The 26,812-nt window shown below is 40.9% G+C and overlaps 1 protein-coding gene across 1 annotated transcript in view; it reads left to right on the forward strand.

Annotated features, from left to right (window-relative positions):
- The window catches only part of adam19a (ADAM metallopeptidase domain 19a), a 168,158-nt gene that overhangs the window by 100,379 nt on the left and 40,967 nt on the right, over positions 1 to 26,812 (forward strand). The window contains exons 5-7 of the mRNA XM_085758931.1: positions 3,346 to 3,422; positions 18,040 to 18,226; positions 25,010 to 25,075. Coding sequence (XP_085615057.1) covers positions 3,346 to 3,422; positions 18,040 to 18,226; positions 25,010 to 25,075 — 330 coding nt within the window. The remainder of the gene's footprint in view (positions 1 to 3,345; positions 3,423 to 18,039; positions 18,227 to 25,009; positions 25,076 to 26,812) is intronic.

Genomic DNA, 26,812 nt, shown 5'->3' on the forward strand with positions numbered 1-26,812 from the left:
AGAGGCTGGAAACTGAAGCCAAGAAATGTCTGAGGTGCAAAATTACAGAAATACATTGGATACTCTGCAAGTAATTAAAAGCAAGAACTTACATATATCTTATATTGACACTATCTCAGTAGATAAGAGATACAGGAACATTGCGCAAAGAGAGTAAAACAAAAATTACATGTGGAAATGGAAACAACTGGAGGAGAATCTGCAAAATCAGTTGGAGATTGTCGATGGGATTGAGAAAAAGATGGAAAATCAGTCACGGAGCAGTAATTTCATCAGCGACGGTGTCCCTGGGTAACAAACTGGGCCTGAATGTGATGAATATTGAAACAGAACAAGTGCTGTGGAAGTTTGATGAAAGTAGGCCGGGAGACAGATTACTGTAAAACTGTAAAACTCACCGCAGTGCAAGGACAAGCAGGTGATCCCATCACAGGCCCCAGAAAGTGAAAGTGAACATAGATTTTTTTTTTTTTTCCCCCCGTTGGCACAGATGACTCTAACCTTATCGAGGAAGAAAAAAAGGCAGAGACGGCGGAGAGAGATTGCGTGTTGCTGAGATACGACAGGTTGATCGTCCAAAAAAAGCCCAGAGAGACGTGTGACTTTATGACCGGTGAAGCTCTAATCTCAGATAACGACACTGAGCCGCTTTAAGCTCCTGACAAAGGTTTTGGTTTCAGCTCGTGTGAACATCTGTAGCATCTGGAACAAGATACAGGACTTAGAGAAACTAGGAGAATCTGCTGTTTGTGGATTTCCATTAGTGATATCACTGATAAATCTACTCTCATCTGCTCCTGGTCCTTCTGTGTGTGGTGACACATGTGCAAATATATTTGAATATGAATTTGCAAGAAGAAGAAAATATTGATCAGGTCGTACTTCCTGCACCTGTATCTCAGTTTGAAGCCTCCACATGGTTCCTCTCCAATAAAAAAGACTAAAACTAAAGAGAAAGGTAAAATATTTGGAGGTTTTAGTCTGTACGGTGGCCCTGAGAGCTCAAATCACCACTATTTAAGAAACCACATGCAAATTTGACACCATGTGAGTTGATAATAGCGTAGTGATTTCTGCATCTTCTCTCTGTATCTGGAAATCCGCACAACTACATCAAATGTGCTGCAAAGTATCAACACGGGTGTTTCCAGTGGGGCAGTAAAAACCTGGCTGGAACACACTCGAATGGCTTCGTCATGATCTGTGTGTGTGTGTGTGTGTGTGTGTGTGTGTGTGCTTGTTTTCTAATTTCAAAAATCATAAAGCGCTGAACGACTGCGTCCGAATGAGATTCATCACTTTTTAGTGTCCCACCCGGAAACAGTTGTGTCACATTGTGGAGTGTTTGCAGCAGCATGTGTGTTTTTCTGAAGCTGCAGTGAATTGAGCTCTCAGGGCCACCGTACCTCCCTTTTGTAATGAATATGACTTATGGTGATCGTAAAAAAGACATGAACCTGTGAAAAGTTCACAGCTAAAACAAACATTTATTTATGTTTCATTTAGTAGAATGAAGGGATGAAGCTAAAACGATGGAAAACTGATTGAAAAATGAAAAACTCAGAAACACTGCTCAGCTTGAAGTCCATAAAAACACCAGTTTAGTCTAAAAACATGGATCCTGGTGGAGTCAAACAAACCGTATTCACCCTCCACTGTTAAATCAACTTGTTCAAACATCAACTCCAGTTTATTCCACCTGAAACCAGCTCTTCTGCATCACAGACATGGGATGGGACTAATTCCTCCTCCCTCCCTCCCTGACAGTTGATCCTGATGTCGGCTCCAACGCGACGCTCACTGTTGAAATCAAAGAGCTCATTTCACGCTCCGACGAGCTGACGGAGACTTTTCAATTGTCAAAAGCCGAAGCGGAGGCATAATGTCTACACCTCATGTTGATAGATCTCCTTTCAACAGCCTCCTGTAGGCGCCTGAACACACCGTGTATGAGCGTCACATGTGATGCGTGTACAGTAGTACCTGTGTTACTTATCCTGTACCTTGAAAAAGGCTTGAACGCTGTTGAAAGTGTGAATTTCTTAACGTCTTTTGTCTTTTTTTCCTTTCTTTTTTCCCTCTTGTACAGCAGTAGACTGTAGTGAGTGAGTCAGCTGCTCTGACAGCTTGTCTGCTTTCTGTAGGGTTTAAAAAAATAATTCCCTCATCATCCACTCCTTGTTTCCCGTTGTACTCCCAGGGAGATTCACTGCTGCCTGCTACCTCATTGTAACTTACACCCAACCTCAGTGTTTTGGGCACAACTACATTTTCAGTAACAAATTGAAAAGTCACATACTGTAGTTAAAAAATGTAAATTTTGATCAGTTGCACTAATTACAAAAACACTGTGTAATCCTGCCATCCAAATCTCAGTAATCCTCCATAGTAAAAAAAACAAAACAAAAACTAGCATATTAAAGGAGACATATTATACCCCCTTTCCACAAATTAAAATAATTCCCAGGTGTTTTAAAGACATGTCTGTGACATGCTTCGGTCAAAATAGCCCAAGAATCAAACATCACAGCTCTTTTTTCATCCGGTCAAAACAGCCCTGTTCAGAACGGATGGTTTCAGTGCCTCTCCCTTTAAATGCAAATGAGTCACTGCTTGCCCCGCCCCTTCTACTGGTACCAGGTAGAGGTGGTATTATGCAAATTCAAAAACTAGTTACATCATTGCCAGACAACCGAGGAGCAGCTCGTAAAACCACATGGATTTCAACCAAGGGAGCCTGAAAAATACAGATTTTTTTTGCAAAAAGTGTTATTTCCATTTTATGTCCCCTTTAATAAAAGTATATAGAAGTGGATTAAATCTGTAATTAGCTCTGATTATAATTTAACTGAGTTAAGTGAGTAATGTCTGGACGAATGCTGCTGCTGTTGTTGAAGGGAAGTGACTAATTCCTGGGCTGCCTGCAGGTTTTGAACGATTGAAACAAATCCAGTGTGAAAAGCTGAGCTGCATCAGACCGACCGACCGAAAATTAAAGTCAGGCTTGAGCATTAAAACAGACACGTCCTGTCCACAAATGTGTTATCAATCACTACCAGTTTTTTAATCCAAGCCAGTCCAGTTGTAAACCTTGTATGGCTGCTGCGCCTCTTATTATGGGCAGCCACCCAGATGTTCTGGTTTTCCAGCTGTTCCTGAGCTGCCAGGAAGCAGAGGAGGAATAACTTAACAAAAAGACACACAGGGAAGAGAGAGGGAGAGAGAGAGAGAGACAGAGAGGTCATCGGAGCTTATCGATCCATCACACTTGTTACAGATACAGTGAACTGTAAAAAAATAAATATCATAGTATTGATGTTTATTTTATTGCTGTTGTTTTTTCAGGATCACTGCTTCTACCACGGACATGTGAGTGGACATCCAGAGTCCTGGGTGGCGCTCAGCACCTGCTCAGGAGTCAGGTACAGTCACTCACTCACTCCACACACACACACACACACACACACACACACACACACACACACACACACACACACACACACACACACACACACACACACACACACACACACACACACACACACATTCTGCACACACCGACTGATCACAGCAGGATCCTGTTCCCTGAGGACGTTCACACAACTCGCTGTGTTTTACTCTCATTGTGGCCGCGGTCGTCCTGATGAGGGTGTGTGATGAATGTGAATCCACACATTTTGATTAATGCCTCACCCTGCGAGGTAACACACAGCAGAGCAGCGCTACCGAGGAACAACGTCCCCTTGGATCCGTTCTGAGATGCACAAGTTTTAACTTAAAGCACGACTAAAGGAGAAACTAATGTAATGAAATGAGTTGTATTAAATATTCAGGAAGTAACAGGTCACGTGTGATAAAAACAGATTTAAAAGCTTCTATTACATGATGAAGATACAAACTACACTCTCTGCCTCCTATTATACCAATAACAGTTATTGATTAATTAAGCCTAGGGATTGTAGATTGATCAAAAGATCACAGCATCCATGAATCATGAGTCTCTTCCCACAGATTTACTCAATCTAATTTGCATATTGTTGCCTGGATACAAAGGGCGTCACATCAATTTAAAGGCTGAAAGCTCAACTCTTGCTTTTATTTTGAAAGTCGGTTGTGATTCTGTAGTTTAATCATGTAATCTGTGCGATTCTTTTGAGAAGAACATCTATATCTATATTATTATATATCTATAACATTTTCACATTTTCTCATCACGTAGTTGTATAACCTTTTGATGTATCAATTGATAATATACTTTCTAGGTGCAAATTCAAGTTCGGTCTTGTCATAATAAACCTGGAACCACAGTTATATTCTCATTTAGACAGCGGTGGTTTATGGTCTGAGCTGATTTTTCTGAAGCTTCAATTCTATAAAAAAAACCGACATGAGGTGAAAAACCAGCGGCGACTTTTATAGAGAGTGTGTGAGAAGAATTCGCCCTGGACAGAACAGCTGTAAATACTCAGTGGTTTTTCTCCTTCACTGGATCTTTGTGTGATAAATTCCTGTAGATCTGAGCTTCACACTGACACGATTCACAATATTATCTCGCTGAACAGACTCAGACTGGATTCCTGTTGACTCCTGCCTACGGCTCTTTCTCTGAAACTGGGCTCTGAGTTACTGCTGATAGTCGCCCAACTATTATTTAGATTTTTTTGGGGCTGGGGATTTTAAATTCTTTTCTTTTCAGACACTGATTTTCATGATTATTATTTAGTTTTTTTTGTGTAAACGGTTTAAAGATTCAAACATAAACTGTAAGTGGGTGGACGGAGCCATGGGACAAAGTGAACGTAGGTTTGGGAGATGACAGCCAAACAGAACCATGGTGGGCCGAGGAGCCGGCGCCAAAAACTCCTGACCTGATCTCAACAACAACAACTCTAGACACAGAATAACGTGCAAACCACATATTAAGCAATGCTAAGAAGAAGAAGAAATAAAAGGATTTTGATCGGCTGTGCCAAGGAGCAGTCGGGCACACCCATAGTTTTGCTGCTCGTAGACATACTGTGTGTTTTTAAAACTTATTTCAGGGCCGTGGCTCACTCTTTCATTACCGAACTAAGTGTAGCTGGAACAGGAAAAAGGGGAAACATTATCATGTAGACTTGGGTTTTTGACGGATAAATTCTCATTTCACTTGGATCAAGCATGAATGCTGATTTATCTCTTATTATACGGTGGCCATTCAACGAATGAACATGAAGTGAAATTTGGGCTAGCTAACTTTAACTCTAATGACTATGTGACTGTGAGGAATGAGCCATGTTCTTCATTGTCTACATCAGTGATCATCAACTGGCGGCCCGCGGGCCGAATCCGGCCCGCCGAACCTTCCAATCCGGCCCGCGACTGAGTTCTAAAAGTTTACAAGTATTATATTTCTCGGGCTCTGTGTGCCTGTAAGTCAATGCGCTGGGAAACGGAGACACGCTCAACGTGTTTGTGTGTGCACTGGGATTAGGAAACGCGCCGGTACCCAAAGCACCGTGCATGAAAGTTTAGGGAGCTGGACTGCAGGGTTTTCCCTGTCTGTCTGCAGAGGCGAGCTGCCTGGGTGATTTTGGCCGCCGCCTTGGTTAAACCAGCCGGGTGTGCACAGCGGGCCGTTCAGATGTAGCGTCTTTTGCGCACTCAAACCCATTCAGTGTAGATGCGCGCCATGCACCCTCTCAAAACAAAAACGATGCGGTAGCGCCGCGTGTTTGATGCCACTCGGTTGTTTTTTTTTTCTGTACGTCCGCGGCACACAGCTGCACGGACCTGCTTCTCTCTCTGGTGTTGTGTCCCGGTTCCCCCTCGGCCTGTGTCTCTCCTACTGTTTCCCACTGAGCTCTGTGTGTGGACAAAACGTCGCCTCCCAGATGTAGAATTACAGAAGAGAAACAAGCATTTCAGGACTACTGACTTGTATCAATCAGAACCGATTGTCAGACCTCCTTTCATATTTAGGCTGAAAATCACAGGGCAAGTCAGCAGTGTAAAGCTCCAGCATGTAGCCTATCTGAAAGTCAGCTGTCAAGATTTTTCATTTTATATCATACCAAACACCAAAGATGTGTATAAATGAAAATTATTATGAGCTTACAGGTAAAATAAAATATAAACAACTAAATTATTAGGCAAAAAGGTGAATTTAATTTCAATCTTGGCCTATTTGAATGTTCGGCCCCTAAGGTGTCTGCTGAGAAAGATTCTGGCCCTTCAACAAATATAGTTGATGACCCCTGGTCTACATGGTTACATATTTGTGTACTGTGCCATCTCACATTAGGTTAATGAAGGTAGTTGTGGAGTGACGTCAGCGTTAACGCTAGCTCCTTTAGCTAACTTGAGTCAATTAATGGAGACGATGGACAAGTTAGCTAGCGAAAATTCCACTTTGCGCTATTTTCTTCAAATTAAAGCAGAAGTAAGCGATCCGGTCGTTTTGGCTAACTTTTTGTCAGCCGATGGAGTTAGCAGTCCCCGCCCTCGTCATGGATCTATTGGTCCTCGTCCCTACGTCACCACATTCACGTGCATCCCTTGGCTGCACACACAGAGAGGACTGCCCCTTTATGCCGTTGTCTCTCCTCATTGGATAAAGGTTGTAGGATACAAGGAAGTATACAAGAAGTTTTCTCCTTGGCTTACAGCAGAGCAGAGTGACTGACAGACCCGTGTTTCGGACCAAACACTCTATATAAGTGATTGCTGTCGGAAGATATAACTATTTAAGACTTATATTAACACAAATATTCCGCTTACTTCTGCTTTAATTGAATCCCCTCATACTTAATTCCCTTCAAACATTGTCAGCATCCATTTTCATTCCCTTCTTTGTGATTTTTTTCCATTGTGCTGAGGTTTTTGCATTCATATTCTTTGGTAATACTTTTTTTTATACAGCTCTGCCAATGTACTTTACTGTTGCTGACAGAAGACCGCAGTCTTGGTGTTCATTTTTATCCACATCAGACGTTTTAAAGGCCGGTCAAACCTGGATTGATCTGTCTTTTACTGCTTTAACTTGGTAATTGTGCTATCAACCTGCTTTAGCGCTCCATATGTAGGACTCGCTAATGCTGTTTAGCTAATGTTAGCGAAGGTTACTCTCCAGCTCTCCCACCTAGATTCAGATCTGTAGACACAAGGATTAAATTGCAATAAAAGTGTTGTTTGCTACTGAGCTTTGAATTTGTCCTCAACACATTTTTAACAAAGTTTAATCCAAACACAGAAAGTTAGATTTGTTCTGTCAGAACTCTTCCCTCTTTGATTTTCGGAGGGGGGAGAGAGATGGTCATGAAAATGACTCATTTGATCCTCTTTGGGGATCCAGGCTGCAGTTTTAAAAAGTCTTAAGTGTTCACAGCCTCAGACAGATTTTAATGTGGAGCACACTGAAAAACTCAGATTGAAGCTTTCTCCTGGCAAAGATGCAGCGTGTCCTCAGGATGTGTGTCCCCCCCCAAAAAATATATTCATGAATTTGATCCAATAAAAGAGACGTCAAATTACAGCTCAGTGGGGCTTTAGGAGGAATTAATTCAAAAGCCTGTTCAGTAAATCAGAATGGATACGAGTCTGAGGAAATTTTTCATTACGCTATAAAGAAAATCTTTCATTTTTCTTTCTGACGGCGGCCGGTTCTGCGCTGACACGTCCGTCAGCGCTGCTCAGTCCCACCGTCCTGATCTGGGAAGGTAGCCAGATGCTGCTTGTTGACAGCAGCTTTGATGAGAACAGAGCAGACATGGGGGGAGAATAGAGATCCGTGAGCCAGCAGAATGTAAATGCTTCAGAAAGCGTTCAGTCATTCGCAGTCGTACCAAAAATGTGGTGGGCTGAAGGATACGACTTTGTTCCCGAGCTGAGATATTAAGACATGACGTTTCTGTTGCTGATGAACATTAATGAGTACAAACACATTTTTCTAAGAAATAAATGAAAGGAAAATTTGTCAAATAATCACAGTTTTCATCACATACGGTTGTGTTTGCAGGAATAACATGAAGTTATTCAAAGAGAAACCTTCACTGAAAATCGTTTGCATGATAAACACAACACAACTGGCATTGAGACAACTACTTGAACTAAATTCCCAAAATTACAGAATATTTAAGATACTAGCTCTGAAAATTCACCTTTTATGACTTTAATTTTCACATTTGCAAAAATATTTTAATGATAAATCCCACAAGAGGCTGCATTACCAAAACCAAAATACAAATTGCAGATGGGGAGTTAAGAGTACTGTAATCCCTCATTAAGATAGGGGAGACGGTAAAATTACATTTAAATCCACCATTAGCAACACTGCATGAAACTATGAAGGACGCTGTGTCGTCCTTCTTACACTGAACAGATCCTCCTCACTCAGCTTTCAATACAAACTATCTATTCTGTCTCATGAATGATGAACAGAGTCATTTTAAAGCACCTTTGCTTGTAAGTTTTGATGAGCGTAGAATCAAAGCTGACTCCACTATTATCCTCTTTACAAATGACTCCAAGACAAAAGCTTTAAAAAAAAGTAAATCTCAGAAAAAAATGTTATTTTAGGAGTCCAGAATAATGAACATGAAATGATAATGTCAGGAAACAAGTAAAATCAGCAGAGACGACAGAGTTAAAGTGGGTAAGATTGTGATGCTTGTTGGTCTGGGAGCCTTAATGGAAGTGTCCACTTTGAACATTTGCTTTGCTAGGCAACCGTGTTATCACAAACGGGAAATCAACTCAAATCATCTGTCTTTAACAAAAACAAGTCACCCTTCAGTCTCATTACAGCATCATGATTACAGCACAGTGTTTCCAGGGTTTTAACAAGGAGTTGACGAAATGATCTGGTTTTCTCATATTATTCCTAGTTAAACTTTAAGAAAGTCCTCGGATCCCTACATTCAGTTCCTCATAATGACAAGAGGTTCTCAGTCATTCATTTCGTCTTAGTCATTAAGTGCTGAAATTGAAGGCAACTAGTCTTCTTTTGGTTCTTGACAAACATTTCCCCATTCGTCCAAAAGGCTTCTTCAGTTCTAAAAGCTGGGTTGGGATTGGCTGGTGTGAGAGTCCCGAGTTTTTAACCCTAGGTGGAGGTAACACCTTTGTTCTGAAGGTCGTCAGGTAACGCCTTCAATTTCAGCACTTTATGACATAATGAAGAAACAAAAAAAGCAGTTCTGCAAATTTATTAGAAAGGAAAAACTGAAATCTTACATCATGTATTTGAACACTTAACTTTGGAAGGCCTTTTGCAGAGGTTAAAGTCTTTAGTCTTATTGAGTCCGTCTCTACAACCAGTTCACATCTTGATTTGGCGACGTTCTTCTCTACAGTTCTTCTCAGGTTTGATGAGGACGTTGGTGGACAGATATTTTCAGGTCTCTGCAGAGACGGGGTTCAAGCCTTGTCGGTGTGACAACCTTTGGTCCAGTCTGAAGTCTTGAACTCCAGACCAGGTCATCATTAAGGATCATGATGTTGTTGCCTCCACCCTGTTCCACCGTTGGGATGTGGTTGCTCTGGTGTCGGGTTTCATCCAGAACCAAAACCGAAACGGTTCAGTCTTGGTTTCATCAGACCAGAGACATGAGTTTCTCTCAGTCTCAGACGCCTTTAGCTGCTTCTTTACAAACTGTCACTGAGCAGAAGCTTCGTCTGGACACTCAGACGCCATGAAGCTCAGATCAGTGGAGTGAGGCAGAGGTTGTTTCAAAACTTTCTAAACTGTCAATCATGTGAAAGTCCCATGGGACCTCGAGCTGAATCTGAGGAGACTTTTCGGTGGACATTACAACATCAGAAACCTTTCAACAAAGAGCGATCAGCTACCTCGTCTCTTGTCCCTCTAGTTTTTTTTCATGTCTGTGTCACATTGAGATTCAGCCAAGATTTAGACATCTACAGAGGTATCTGGTCCGAAATGAAAATCTATATCTGTGTATCTATATCATAGGTCAGACGTGTCGAGATTCAAATAATCTTTGGCCTATCAAACAGTGGTTGGAGTGGATGAATCTCAGATCTGAGTAATCCCTCTAAGAACAAACAGGACTGCTAAAGAGCTCCAGTGAACAAATTGATCTGTTATTTAGCAGAAAAACCAAAAAGAATACCTAAAAGATACGGCTCACACTGACTCATCAGATCATAACTCAACCCCAGGTGTGAGAAAACCCACTAGATTTAGAAATAGGCTACAGCGAAACAACACAGATCCTTAAAAAAGAATTTGACAGTGGAACAAGATGATGATTTAATGTAAGTTCAGATAAAATATATTCAAAGAAAAATAATTAAGCCTGGTTTGATGAAAAGTCTGTGGAAGCTGATGAAATGTTGATGAAAGCAGGCCATTAAAACTAGGAGACACTGACAGAAGCCACAATTAGCAAAATCTCATTATTATATATTGAAGACAACAAAAGGCAACAGTTAATTGATCTGGAAAGATATTGATAATCTCATGAGGAAGGACTCAAAATTAAGCTCGAAGCACAGAGGAAGTCAATTAAAGTTCAAGGGAAAAGCAATTTGTAGAAAGGGAACATCGTATTTTATTATAGGTGCTCCAGGCTACAGGAGAACATCATGAACCTGCCAATGGGTTGAAGATATTATCTGGTTCACTTCATCAAACGGCAGAGGTGGATAGTAATGACGTAGATGTACTTCGTTACACTACTTGAGTAGTTTTTTCTGTACTTTACTTGAGTTTTTTTTTTAAATGAGGACTTTCACTTTTACTCTACTACATTTAAAAGTTAAAAAATATACTTTTACTCCTTTGCTTTGGCGTTTGCCACCTCGTTACTCGTTCCAAATTAAAATAGAAATATGAATAATTACCAAAGGATTATCTGGAATGGGCGTGTCCGAGAGGACGAGAAGAACAACAATGTACGATACTCTCGCGAAGATTAGAGGAACGTTACGAGACAGAGTTGTTTTAGAGGTAAATGCAGAAACTGCTTGCTGAAAAACTGCCCTTGACAGGAACGCGCATCAGCTGTTTTGCATGAATTTACCTCTAAAACAACTCTGTCTGGTAACGTTCTGTGAATGTGCAGGTCACAACTTGTCCACCAGAGCATTTTGGAGTTGTTGGATTGTGTATTTGATGAGTTTGATGAGGGAAACCAAGAAATCCCATTAGCCTCCGTAGCGTAGCTCTGAGCAGCTCGCGGCTCTGCTCCGCCGTTCTAAAAATAGCTTGCACCGACAATTAAAGGTAACGAACCTACTGCTATGACTATAGGGATTATGGCAATGGGCCAATTTGCCAAAATGTTGAACTATCCCTTTAAGTACATTTAATGTGAGCTACTTTTAGACTTTTACTCAAATGATTTTCTTATGGGTGACTTTAACTTTTACCAAAGACATTTTCAGTAATGGTATTTGTACTTTTACCTTCATGTTCGAGTCACCATCAGGTTCTTGGACTCCTCTCTCACCAGCCAGTTAGAGATCTTTGGTTCTTTCAGACTTCTTCTTCATATCAGAGAAATGGAGGCTTGTGATCTTCTCGGTGTCCTTCTTCAACCCTCTGAGCTCCACTGGCAGCTCCTCTGTGTTTACTCTTGATTTGCATTGTCAGCTGTGAGACCTTATATAAGCTGTGTCCCAGTTTGGGGGGAGAGGGGCAAAATCCTTCAGACTGATTGCGTCACAGCGTCACAACAAAGTGTCTCCTCCTCCTCCTTCGTCTCCTGGGCAACCACGGTGGCCCATTCACTGGATTACACTTCTAACGGCATAACGGATGTACAGCTAAATGTGTAACTGTTGACACCATGGGGCCTGAACGAACGCCTCAGGCTTTAGGAAAGAGGGGAAAAAAAAAAAAGTTATGTGTTGTCAAGGCAACAGGAGCCACGCTCAGTGACACAACACTATAAGAGCAGGGACACTGGCTGGTGACGCAAAACCAAAATCCTCTGTAGAGCCATCGTCATCGTCACCGACTCCTCTGAAGGACACGACCCCGAATGAAGATGCTCAAGAGCAACCTGAGCTAAATTACATATTTAATTTCTGACCGGGTGTTTTTATCAATGTGAAATTTCAGCTTTTACTGTTTTATCCATTTTGCGAAATTGGTAAAATGCAGTTTTTTTTTAAAATTGCAACATGACAGCATGTGAAATATGTCGTATACGCATAAAGGTGTTATGAAAGCACTTCAGAAAGACTTTTTATTGTGTAGTGGTGTTTAATGAAAACCACTTTCTCTGTTGATTTTGTCCTTATGGCAACTTTTGTGCAATAACAAGGTGTTTTGTATTGACTCAGGATGAATTACATGGTTTTAGTGGATATTGTTAAACAGCCTTGGACATATAATTACTCAAAAAGAAGAAAAAAAAAAAGTTTACACACAATGCATGTCTCGGAGCTCAGCTTTTCCCATATTGTCATATAGTGTGGATGAGCAGAATAACTCCTTTCACAAAAAGCAATTTGATTCTCTTTGTGCCCATTGTGTTTCACTGTGAAATAAATAGCAGCTCTGACAAAATGTTCACAGACAAGGTGAAATAGTTTTCATACAAACTTCAAATGCATATTGAACCGGTGCAAGCGGAGCCTGGATGGATGAATCATTATTTCTCAATGTCAGAGCAGAGATGGATGGACGGATTTCTAACTATTAATTTTCCTCTCCTCTTGTGAATATGAACATAAACTGCAAATCATTTTTAAATGTGAAAAAACAAACAAACACTTATTTATTTAGCGGCTGTAAAAATGTCCTTGGCATGTAGATCCTTAATTTGTTTTTGAATGTTCAATGAGTAAACAGTTAAAGAATTTAAAGATTTTTATACTGATCATAAGCTCAAAAGTTCAAAATGTGACTCTTCAGTATGGAGACAAAACACATGAACCTAGCATTTTTTTCTTTTTGAAATTCTCTTTTTATTCAGAAAGGCAGACCTCCATCACATACACCACTTCACACATACAGTAACTCAGTTTGTCAAGGATACAATGATGTTGTACATACATACTGCCCTTCTGGAGCTTTCTCCCACGGACCCAAACCATTCCAGGTGGAAGCAATAACACAAAAATAACAAAACCGGGGAGCGCACCCCTACATGTAATCAATACACCACACACAAAAAAATAAAAATAAAAGAGGGTAGGTTCACACAAAGCACAAGTATAGTCAGATACAATCAGATCTGATTGGTTTTACATACTCAGTCCATTTGGTCCAGATCCTATAAAAATTCTCTTTCTCAACTTTGAGGGAAAAATAAATTTTCTCCATAACATAAATCTCATAAACAATTTCAATCCATTCGTTGATGGTGGGAGGTTCCACTTTTAACCATTTCCTAGTGACACATTTCTTACTAGCTGCCAACAGTATGGTCGAACCTAGCATATTTAATACTGTCTTTAAAGCAGAAGTAAGCGATCCGGTCGTTTTGGCTAATGCTGCGTTCCAGGCAGGCTTTTGAAATCGTAAATTACAGCTTCAAGTCACAACTTACGACTTTGTAGCGTTCCAGGCAACCCACTCGTGTTTTTCCGACCTGTTTTACCTGTGAAAGTCACTATAACGGCCACTCGTAACTTCTGACCCGTGAACTCGTACCAGATCGAACTGGTACGACTTCACAGGTCGGAAAAACACGAGTTACGAGTTTCCTTGAACGCACCATAACAGTCCTCGTCCCTACGTCGCCACATTCACGGCGTCCCTTGGCTGCACACACAGCCCTGCATGCCGTTCTCTCTCCTCATTGGATAAAAACTGTAGGATACGATAAATGTTTTCTCCTCGACTCAGAGCAGAGCAGAGGGACTGACAGACCCGTGTTTCAGACCAAACACTCTATGTAAGTGATTGCTGTTGGAAGATATAACTATTTAAGACTTATATTAACACAAATATATCACTTACTTCTGCTTTAATTAAAGTTTTTAACGAAGCATTTACAAAAGACAGTGAGCTTCTCTTGTTAGCTTCTCTGTGACACATTGGGCCTGTAAAACCAAACTAAGCAATCCCAGTTGGCTAGGGGATGTAACGAGCTCTCTGATTGGCTGAAAAAAAGATAGAGAAGACATCCAAACATCAAATTAGAAGAATGAAGACTTAGTGAGGAAATGTACTGAGTAGCAGAACCTTATAAACCTTATAAGCCTACAACTGTTTCAGAGTCAGTCTGGGAACAAAACAAGAAGCTCCATGTCTTCTCCAGAACCCACACACACACACTCACACACACACACACACACACACACACTCTGCTCGTTCACCCAGACAGTCTCTGCTGCGAAATGACTCTCTTTGCTTTAAATTGCCTTTTTACTGTTGTGTGTTGTCGAGGACAACAAGTCTTCAGGCTCCACAGTTCATCATCATCACCGTGGCTTCTCTGTGAGGCCGAACCCCCCCCTCCTCCTCCTCCTGCTCCTGCTCACCACGTTTTATTAATCTACCCAGTATTTACATGGGATCTTTCAAACAACACAACACCAAGTTTGATTGTGTAGTTTAACTCTGATTCAGCTCTTTTCAGTATTTTTTCCTTCTCAAAGCCTTCTGAACACACACAGACGTGCTGCACATATTTTTTTTAGATCTTGTGTGATTTACACCTCCCCAGGATATCAGTACATCCGATGTCCGTTGTGAATAAACGTCTTTAAATCTGCTTAGGAATCATTTTATGAGATTTTTCTCCTATAGCCCCAGATCCTGCTGAAGGATACTGAGGATAATCACATTTTAAAGTTCCCCCAGTATCAAACTAACCCAGTGGCACAGGAACAGGGACCGCTCATAGCTAATTCATCATGTTTTAATGGTTGACAATTTGCCAAGATGTAAATAAATATAAACTAAAACATGTGACTCCTCAGCTTTACAGTAACATTATACATCCTGTTCAGGTGTCAGTCAAAAAGTTAGTATTATAATAGAGTTATAATGCTCTATAATGTGTTATGCTTATTGTTATAAAGTCTTATGTGATTTATGAGTGTTTATAATGATAGTTATACACGTTTATAAGACAATTATAACACATTATAATAATATTAATAATGCATTATGGATGTGGTCATTGTCAGTGAGTTACTAACAATTATAACGTATAAAACCTGACCTTATAAGTCATGATAAAATGCTTTATAGTGTGTTATGCTTATTGTTATAAAGCATTACGGTCATTTATGAGTGTTTATAATTATAGGTATACAGTGCTATAACTGCATTATAACTCATTATAAGTATGGTTATAATGTGTTATAGAGATAGGCGTCAAGTAAAGTGTTACCAAAAGTTGAATAATGACTGAAACCCAAAGACCAATGCACTTTGACCAAGTATTAATTGTATTGTATTACTTTGGGTTCTTTTTATCCCAGTTCTGTCAAACAATTTTGTCAATAAAACCAATGTAGGATACTTGTGGGAATTGCTATGAAGTAGGGCTCATGTGAAACCTGTAGGTATTTTTCAGTAGCCTTGCGAACTAGACTTAGCCAATGATCTGTTATAGAAATAAGTCACAGATAAATCTGCTGCCATATGTCCACAGTGCTAAAACTGCAGATAGTAGCAAATCAGACCAGCCATTGGGTGCCAATGTTAGATTATCTATTTCCCAAAGTTACAAAAATGTGTTCTGCCAATTCCAACAACTGTGATTTCAGGGTTTCAGAAGCTGTTCAACTTTCCAGCAAACTTAACCAGAAGGTTATTTAAGCCAGTAGAGAGCTTTCGTGGTCGTATCGCTATATATTATGCAATTCACCATTGTTCACCACATACCTATGTCACAGAGCTCTTCTATGTGCTTGAGATGAATTGACAGTATACAATTCATAGTCCATGAAAGGGTTTGTCGTACAATGTCACAAATCACATCACCTACTCACCTATTTTCCCATGAGTTCAAGGAAAGGTGTAAAGAAGAATTCAAAAGGACTAAAAAGGACAAAACCATCTTTGCTCCTCAGATACATCACATAATCTGGTGACAGATGTTACTGACGTGGAACGACATGCACTGATTTAAATGTTGAATTCAGTGTACCCCGCGCTGAAAGGGAATAAGAAAAAAGAAGTAAATGGTAAATGGACTTATACTTACTGTACATAGCGCTTTTCTAGTCACTTGGACCACTCAAAGCGCTTTACACTGTATTGTCACACTCACCCATTCCCACACACATTCATACAGCTCTGTGTGCAGACGGGCTTGGAGGCCAATCATTCACACACATTCATACTGTACATCCAATGATGTGATGATCGGAGGGCAAGTGTGGGTTCAGTCAGTACGTTTACATGCAGAGCTTAAAGGGATAGTTCAACATTTTGGCAAATTGGCCCATTGCCATAATCGCTATAGTCATAGCAGTAGGTTCATTACCTTTCATTGTAGGTGCAAGCTATTTTCAGTACGGCGGAGCGCAGCAGCTGGCTGCTCAGAGCTACGCTATGGAGGCTAAGGGAATTTCTTGGTTTCCCTCATTAAACTCATCAAATTCAACATCCCAAAACTCCACAGCGCTTTTGTAGACAAGTTGTGACCTGCACAACCACCACGCTATGAGATAATGACGGAACCATACGAAACGGAGCCGTTTTCGAGGTAAATACAGGGTAAATACGGAGACTGCTTGCTGAAAAACTGTCCCTGAACGCAACGCGCATCAGCGGTTTTGTATGAATTTACCTCGAAAACGGCTCCGTTTCGTATCGTTCCGTCATTATCTCATAGCGTGGTGGTTGTGCAGGTCACAACTTGTCTACAAAAGCGCTGTGGAGTTTTGGGATTTTGTATTTGATGAGTTTAATGAGGGAAACCAAGAAATTCCCTTAGCCTCCATAGCGTAGCTCTGAGCAGCCAGCTGCTGTGCTCCGCTGTACTAAAAATAGCTTACACCGACAATTAAAGGTAACGAACCTACTGCTATGACTATAGCAATTATGGCAATGGGCCAATTTGCCAAAATGTTGAACTATCCCTTTAATCGAGCTATGCTCAAAATTCGATTTTGGCGTCAAGTCGGACTTCTGTCCTTGTCTCAGTTTACATGCAACTGAGAAAATCGAATAACTGACGGGGTCCGCCCCCTCATGCGGCGTCACCCGTTGTTTCAACAGGTTAATACGCCGCCTGTCCTGTTGACTTTTCTGTCACCTCGTAAAAAACTGAATATAAACAACTTAGTAGCTTAATAATAAATTCTCAACTGCAGTTCCCAATCAGACGCGCCAGTCTGGGCCGGATTCACGCTGAGAATAGAATACGGGCTTCCTTTTTTCCTCTCTCTCTCTCTTTTTAATAAAACACTCTTGCTGGTCACGCTGTGTGAAATGCATTGAATCTGCGCTGATGTTGGGTTTTTTTCTGTACTTTGCCGGGTTCGGGCGGCTTCTCTGCTCCACTTTGTGCCGTCTCTACTGTTGTGGAGCATGCGCACATGCGTTGTCCAGTTATACTCCGACTAAAGGTGTATACATGACGGAGAAAATCGAATTCCAATCGCATTATCTGGGTGTCTTAATTGGAGTTCTCCAACTCCGGTTTCAGTCGGACTAAGGTGTTTACATGCACTTCAGTTGTCCAGTTATAGTTGGATTAAAGCAATAATTCATTTTTTTCAAGTGTCATGTAAACGTACTGAGTGTCTTTCCCAAGGACACTTAGACACCCGGACTTGGGGAGCCAGGAATCTAAGTGTCCTTAGTATTTAGTAAACTCTACTATGTCTTTTCATGGCAGCCTCTTAAACACTACCCTGACATTTTACTCGGTTAGGAACCTTTATGAATGGCAAAAAAAATACTTTTCAATTGCAGCCTCCTTTCTAAGTATCAGTTGCATTCAAGGTGATCGTTTTCACATTCTGGTTAAATTGGACATTGCTTTCTAAAAGGCAGCGTGTTCTTGGGCCAAAGTGGCCAGGGACAAAAATGAAAAATGTCCTTTTAAAACCCATCGTTGTGTGTCTTCCACAAGCCTACATACCAACAACACCTTTTTTTTCTTGTCTTTCTCACCACAGGGGCCTGATATCCTTGAATTCTAGCGACACCTACTACCTGGAACCAATCGTTGGTGGTGTGGATCCTCTTCACCACTCACTGCTGAGTGCCGAGGAACTGCCTATTAAAGCTGGAAACTGTGGCCACAGCCATCACACTGCACAATCCAACCACATGTCTGACCTGCTCAGACCATTTCATCTAAGGGTGAGTCCTCCCCCCCAACACACACACAAAAACACCTATTTGCTAGAAAATAAATGAGAAACCTTTGATTTCAATATTACTTTTTTTTTGCTATCTTACACGGATACAGATAAGGAAATCAATAACAGTTTCATCTCTGTATGTCAAAAGATGAAATACGCTCTGAAAACATCTGAAAAATGATTACAACCAGAATACCACAGCAAAATGTACCTAACCGCAGATAAATCAGACAGTCTTGTACTAGTTTCTTTCCCTCTGAAAGGTTTTGATGTTATTTAAAAGCAAAGAAAATGCATAACCTTCCCTCCTAATGCCAGTTCTGGTGGACTATCCACCATTTAATAATTGGATTATTATGTAGCATTGGAAGATACTACTTAACATCTTCAGGAATGTCAATTCGAAAAGCATTCAGTGCAGCTTTAAAATGTTTTTTTTTACTTTCAGTGCAGGTACTATTATCCATTTTACAGAAAGGGTGGAAGTGAATATGAATGTTAGGAAATGTGTTAAATGAAAAACATTGAATATTGGCAAAAAAAGAAATATATATTGCAGGTCCAAGTCACGTCCTGAGTCTGAGTTTCTAGACTTTAAAAGTGATTCCAAGTCGAGTCTGAGAGGAGCAACACTACATTTCAAATGCATTGGGACAGAAATCCCAGAAGTCCAACTCAAGTCTCAAGTGTTTACAGAGCAAATGTCAACTCACTTTCCTACTGAATTCAGCCTGCAATATGTAAAGGTTATTCACATTGTGGCGGCATCTGGCCGTCTTTTAGCTGCTGTCATTTGTTTCAGAGGTTCAGCCGTGGTCTCGACCCGCTCTCTTGTACAGTTAGCAACAACTCCGATCCGTGTCGGTCAAGCACACCAAATTTATTGAAGACAAACTTAAACTTTCATGTTGAATACAAAATAACAAGCTTGTGATCAGAGCCGGCCCAAGGCATAAGCGAAGTAAGCACTTGCTTGGGGCCCCATGACTATTGGGGGGGCCCCAAAAGGCAAGTAACTTTTTTAAATTGTAGTGCGTAACTTTTGTCGATCCTTAGAGAAACACTGCGTCATTACAAAAAACTTAAATTATTGTTGCATTTCAAATTGTTGTTGCACTTTTCTTTTGCAGTATATTTAAAACCAAAATTTTTTAAAAACAGTACAGCAAATGCATTGTCTGTTGGGTTTTTTTTTCAGTCGACCTAGGTGACATTCAGTATCCCAGTACTACATCAATTTGAAGATTAAATGTAAATCAATCCAGTGCCATTTCAGAATAAAAGCTATAGATGGGTAAAAAAAAAAAAACTGCCAGAATATGATAATTCCTAATGACAGAGTAAAAAATGAAATAGTATTATTGGCAGTAATAGAGGGCACCAAAATAAAGGTTTTGCTTAGGGCCCCATGGAGGCTTGGGCCACCCCTGCTTGTGATTGAAAAAAAAAAATAACAGTACGACTCCCTTTGTCTCATCAGGGCAACTTGTCCCTTTGCTCACAGTTTATGACTTCATTTCAGGAGGAAAAGTGTATCTAAACAGTTACATCAAATCAAATAAGCCAGTATTTATTGTGCTTGGGAGAAAATCCATCATTCAAATCGTGCAATAATAATTTACCAAAAACAAAACAGAAAAACAACTCTTCTCCACAACTCTTCTACTTGGTTTCTTCTTGGAACTTGTTGCTATTAGCGATTCCAAAAACGTCGGGAAAAAGTCTAAGGTCAGAAAACAACACAAGAGCAGAAGACTTTCAAGCTGGTTGAGGGAAACAACTGGAGTCGATGATACATTGAAATGACATCATTAAATCTCTGGAACGGATCCAGAGCAACGAGGCCTCTTCACCGCCGTCCACCTGTTGGCTCTGATTGCATTTTCCTGTGAAGTGGGGCGGTGTGCCGCGATCATCGCTCACTGGGAGTTTCTTGGCAGCGGTTTTTTCAGAGACGAGGCACCGAGCGGCGCTATCAGACGCAAGGCAACACTCTGCATTCACATGTCAACAACACGATGACAGCTGAAATATTGTGTTCCCCGCAGTTTAACGGCATGTTCGGGATAAAAACTGAGATGTTCCCTTTATCAGCAGCTCGTAGATGCAGATACTCAGAGAGACTAGTGGAAATCAGAGTCTGGAGGGTCCTTGGCAAAAAAAAAATCAAAAATCTTCAAAGCCTATTGTGTTGTTTTTAACCCCTTAACACCCACAGGCCTGTGCCACTGACGTTCAGAGTCACTGCATTGAAAGAGACAGAAAAACACTGGGTAACACTTTACAATAAGGGTCAGTTAGTACATTATTAAGCATTAATATATAAACTATTGTGTTAATTAATGCTGAGTAATGCATACATAATGATAACTAATTACATTATTCAACTTGTATTATTACTTAACTAAATTTGAGTAGTAAACATTAATTAACTGCTTACTAATAGGCTACATTAATTAATGTGTTTCCTAATCCTACGTAATACATAATAATGATTGTTAATATATCTGTAAACAGTTAATTAATGCTTAATAATGTACTAACTAACATTAATTAAGGGACCCTGAATCTACTTCCTGTGATGTGATGGACTGAGTCACCATTCTGTTTTGGTTCATTTATTTATAACTGAATCAAATCGCCAAACACACACGAGGACGTTTGTCTCTGCAGGGAAAGAGGTTTTGTCATATGCAAGCACAATACTTAACAGGCTAATAGATGTCATTTCAAAGTATTAAATTGCTCCTGTACTGCACTGGAAATTATGTAAATCAGGGCTTTGCCTCGGCTTCTGGGCTCGGTCAGGGTCGTGACTATGAGTCAATGTCTTCTGGCTTTAGAGAGAAGAAGCTAAACACCGGTGCAGTTTGTTCATCTGCGTCTCCAACTCTGGGACAAACAGTCAATCTTTGGTTCGGGGTTTATATTCATTTCTTTATTTATCACTATTTCTTTTTCTTCCCATTTTCGTTTTTTTTCAATTACGTTAAACTGTTCTCATCTTTCTCCGCTCCTCGTGTGCTAAAGCGGCGTTGTCCTTTCCCCCCTGTTTCTTTATCTGGCTGCCTCCTGCATCAGACCCCCTTGGCTCTCCCAATTCCCTCCACAGACGCCCATTAATCCTGGGCTGTTATGCAGAAATGCCAGCCACAGCAGACCCCAGACTGTCCCAAGGCCTCTGCTACTATTTGCTTCTCAAATGAATAATGTGATGTGTGAATGCATTACTGTGGAAATGTGTCTGTGTCTGTGTCTGTGTCTGTGTGCGTGTGTTGAGCTCCAAAGGCTGTCATTACTGCAGTATTGGTGTTAAGTCCAGACCAAGCCACGGTAGCAGCCCCCACCTCCTCCCCTTCTCCCTCCCCTCTATAATGACTGCTGCACTTCAATTTAAATTTGCACTTTTGGAAAATTGGGGCACCACCTTCAATTGAAGGAAAATAGACGGAACAAATTAAGTCGTATAAGCCGAGGTATTAAATTCTCAATTCGGGGATCTCTGTTTCTGTGAAGGAATACATAGGATCACGACTTGGCAATAAATGAGGATTTATTTATTTGTGTCTACGAGCCGCTGAATAAATGAGGTGTTGATAGTGAAGTGAACACATAAACACAGAGTTGGAATCAAAGATGAATAAAGAGCCTGGTCACTATTTGATATTAAAGGGACAGTAGCATTTTTTTTAAAGTGGGGTTGTATGAAATAGCCCCTAAGTACTTTAATTGCAGTAGCAGACTCTCTGCACTCCTCCCGTTAGCAACGCCAGCCCATAGCCCTGCCCAGAGATTTACAACATACATTGTTGTGAATGGACCCAAAGAAACGGCCTATTTTCGCAGCCTAAAAGAGGTTTTACCTGAAAAAAAAAATACACAGTTCCATTGTTCGCTATAATATAATTTTTTCCATCCCCTCAAAGTGCAGTTTTTATTTGGACCTAATTAACTGCTGATTGGCGGGCGCTAACCCTGAGCGGAGGGATATGTGAGTTGGTTAGGTCCAAATAAAAACTTTTTTCCTGCACTTTGAGGGGCTGGAAAAAATTATATTATAGCGAACAATGGAACTGTGTATTTTTTTTCAGGTAAAACCTCCTTTAGGCTGCGAAAATAGGCCGTTTCTTTGGGTCCATTCACAACACTGTATGTTGTAAATCTCTGGGCAGGGCTATGGGCTGGCGATTCTAACGGGAGCAGTGCAGAGAGTCTTCTACTACAATTAAAGTACTTAGGGGCTATTTGTAGATCATACAACCCCACTTAAAAAAAAAATGCTACTATCCCTTTAAAATTCAGTCTGTTGTTTGGAGCTACCACAAGAATTCAGAGAACTACTCTTCTGCAGAGCTCAACTCCTTTCAGTTGTGTTGGTGCTGAACTCTCTCGGGGCGACGCTCCAGGGTCAGACGGCTCGGCCTCTCGGCTGGTCTGGAGATCTGGGCCCAGGATTGGTGGAGAGCAGAGTCTAGGGTGATGATGATGATGATCCTTGCAAGGAGGCAGAAGTTTTGTAGACTAGACGGTGTCTCCTCTGACTTCTCTGTTTGTTTTTAGTGGTTTTACACCCACTTTCCTTCAAATTTTGTTGGCTGGCAAAACATCCCCGAAGCCAGACTTGGCGAAGCAGAAAAATGAAGTAAAATGATCAGAGAAAAGGTTTGTTGAACATCTTGAAGGACAAAAAAAAAAGGACTAACGAAGACAGATCCTTTTCTATCACTGGCCTTCTCGCCTCCAAATTGTAATTGGCTTTCTTGATGAATATTCACTACTTTTTTTTTACACGGAAGATGAAGGAATTGGTCTGGAAACTTTGAAAATCACCTCTTTTGAAAAACATGCACTGTCTCCTTCTGGAGATTCAGATGAAAAAAAAACCATACCAGAGCGCCGGTGGCTGAAGCCTCTGAGCTCTGTCTTTAAGAGCTGCTGCAGAGCTGCATGAGGTCCTCAAACCTCGGAGAAGACGTCCTCCACCTCCTGGATACGTTTGATGATGCTTCCCGACTCCTGTCCTCTGATCAGACCATATGTAGCCGTGCTGAGGGGAAAGAGATGATGTGACTGCGATAGATATAGTACGATACAGTACAGATTTGAATTGTACAGTCGGTGGTCATTCGGATCTGGTATTTATGTTGAAAATATGATCAAATTTATTCCCCCTTTCCTCTCAGCTGAAAGGGAAGTTAGCTCAGGTGCTGGATTTGAAATTCAATATCCAACTCCACCAAAGAAGCCACAGTTCTTTCTCCCTCCCTCTCTCTCTCCTAGCCTGAGGTGTTCTTAAGAAAACCTCTCCACACCGGGGAGTGTGAGGAGGTTATCAGCAATCACACAAAGACCAGGGACACAGGAGAGAGAGAGAGGCCGTGCTCAACAGGGTAATTCATAGCGCTAAGTCCAGGAATTTAATTATAAAAAGCTCCTCCTTTCCTTTCGCTTGCGGAGAGAGACACGTGCAGCGAACACACACTCACCTCTTGTCGGTTGTTGCCTTAGCTCCATCATCGTTAGGACAGAAGGGAGGGTAGTTTGTTTTTGTGACTGGTTTTTCTGTATTTCCTTTCTCACCAATGTCGATTCAGACGCTTTTACTACTGGAGGTAATATATAAGAAGGCCGTAGATCCTGAGTGAAGTAGTGGAGTGGAGTTTGTCCTCATGACACCCCATGTGTAAATAAATGGGATTTAATTACAGCAGAGCTTTTCGCTAATGGCGGTAATCAAATGTTAGGAGGGAGGAGGCTTAATGATGGAGGGACTGTGAGGCCACCTATACATTCACACTATTGGGGGTTTCTAAGGTCGTACAATCAGTCATGGCTCCTCCAGTCGATGTTTTTCCTCTTTGATTTTGCAGTCTCATACTGGTCCCTGTGTCTACGTATCTGCCTCGGCTTTGTGATTCTCTGTTTATTCAAATAAATACAGTAGAAATAGTTTATGATTGTAATAATAAAGACAAGAAGAGATGTTATTAGTTTACAGTTTACAATTGCTTATATTTGATTTTGTCTATGTATTACTGTTATTACTAAATATGATTTAAGACTGTGCTCAGTAAAAACACAAAAGAACATTGTCTCTGTCTTATTGGTTTTTATTAAAGGCATATTTGAACAATTTTACTTGCTGAACACAAGGGGTCATTTCCAGACCACTGGCTTTGATACAGGTTTGATAAAAATCTGCCCGATTGGTTGGGGACAAATGTTTGGGAGTTTTGTGGTCCGCTGCCTCAAAAAAGACACTTCTCACCCCGGTCACTCCCTGTTTGAACTGCTTCCATCAGGCAGACGGTATACAGAGCAAAAAGGACAAGGACAAACAGAATTAAAAACAGTTTCTACCCCACAGCGGTATCCACACTCAGAAACACCAAAAACCTAATCACAGTGCAATATGGGATTGTGCAAAACTGCAACTGTGTTTGTTTTGTTCATTTTTGTTTCATTTCATTATTAACATTATTTATTCTAGCTATTCTCTTCTCTTCTTATGCTAATTTTACAGTCTCTTTTATCTATTGTTGCACCGTCTGGTTTGTCATGTGTACAACGAACATTCAAAGACAATAAAGGACATTCTATTCTGTTCTATTCTATTATATGAGTTAAAACACTGAAACTGATGGAGATCAATCACAAAGGGTTGGTTTTAAGATTCAAAGAACATATGAATATTCATGTGACTCCCAAACTCCCAATCGACATGAATGGAACCAACTGATTCTACATTGATAACCATGTTCCCATTGATCTTTGTCATCAGGTTAAGAGGAACGCCTGGGGAACAACCAAGTACATGGAGCTGTACATCGTGGCAGACAACACACTGGTAAGCCGACAACAACAACCCTCTCCATCCATGCAACTGCAAAATATTCCTTCTTACGGTGCATCACCATCATCGTGAGCGCCACATTTATCCATTTACATCAGACGGGCCTTCAAATGGCTCACACACGGGGTCCGCCTCTTCTTCGACAATTATCTCATTCCGGCTAATGGATCTCTGTCATGCTGAGAGGTCTGAGCTAACATTACAGTCACAGCGAGGGAAAAAAAAAGCATGTGGAGACGAGGCGGAAGGACGTGTCGGCTTAACGAGGGAGTGTATTTAGGTGACATGTAAAGGTGGAGGGGCTTTTAAATACGCCAGACACTAAGCTGCAGTGATGATGAGATCCCTATGTCTCCATAAAAGTCCTGGCTGCTACGTTTTAATGCGATTGTAACAGCACATCATGGTGACCAGTATGAAGAGTCTGGTCTGTTCCTTGTGTAATTGCTGTAATTATAATGATGATGGAGGACGATAGAAGTGGTGACGCAAGGCCGGTTGGGCCATGGTGCTGTGTCCAGAGTCACAATCAGAAAAAAAAATTAATAACAGGAAAGTGCTTTGGTACAAAGCAGCAGTTAACAAACAGGAAGTCCAGTCCACAGTATTTTTAGATGCTACTTCCACATCTTGACTTGGGTCCTATTATTTCCGCGATCACGGAATCGCAGAATTGGCCAATTAAAACAGAATCTATTTTTAACGCGGAATATCGCGAAATTTGACTGAAATTATGTTTTCGTGCAGAAGAGGAACGTATGTCTGGGGAAAATTGCAAAGAGGGAAGCAAATCTGGGTGGCACAACCCCCCTGTTGTCGTTTCACATGCCCCCTCCCCCTTCAAAACAATCTACAGGTGAAGCTCCACTACAGGCTGCTACACGATGATATCGCCGAATGCTGCATTGCTCACATTGGGTTGCACCGTCAGATATCTCAGTGTGCTTACCGCAGCAAAGGTATTGCCTTCGCGATGCGGCACATTATAATCACAGTTTAAAAAAATATTTTTTAAACTAATATAATTTATTTTACTGGTAACAGTTTAAAGCACATAAGCATTAATATTTTGTTGGTACTTGAAGTACTTATTTGTTCTTAAGGTATGGAGGAAAAGTGTTGTTTGTTGGTTACGTCAATATATTTAAAGTAATTTCTATTTGTATGTGTACATTTTAGTCATTAACATTAAAAACACACTTGTTTTAGTAGTAAAATGAGAGTAAAAGGTAAAAAACTGAAATTAAAACGGAAAATACGGTATTTGAGAAAAAATAAAAAGGAATTTGCGAATATTAAAACAGATATTATAAAGATATTATTACTTGACCAGTTCCTGGCTGTCAGTCAACAATATAGGATAACAGCTGTAATCAGCCCAGATGTGGAAGCATACAATCCAGATTCAGACTGAGGATCTAGACGTACAGCCAGGGTTTGGGTTGGTGCTACAGACGACTACTGGACCATCTCCAATGTATCTCCACCGATGATAAGAGGAGCAGCGGGGGTCTGGATGTCCTCAAGCGCACAACCACCAGATCCTTTGGTTTCCTGATGTTTGGCTGCAGGTGGTGCAGCTCTGTAGAGCTCGTTTGGATGTTTGGTTTAAAGTCTTTGATCCTGGATGGTGGTGAAGAGGTTTGGATGGGTAAATCAAAGGGCATGGCTCTGGCTGCCGTCCCGGGCTTGTGTTGTTGGGTCGGTGGGTGAACTGGAGGGAGTCCAATG

Source organism: Trachurus japonicus, chromosome 18, assembly GCF_045865225.1.
Source record: "Trachurus japonicus isolate A0001 chromosome 18, Traja_1.0".
In the NCBI taxonomy this organism is placed as follows: domain Eukaryota; kingdom Metazoa; phylum Chordata; class Actinopteri; order Carangiformes; family Carangidae; genus Trachurus; species Trachurus japonicus.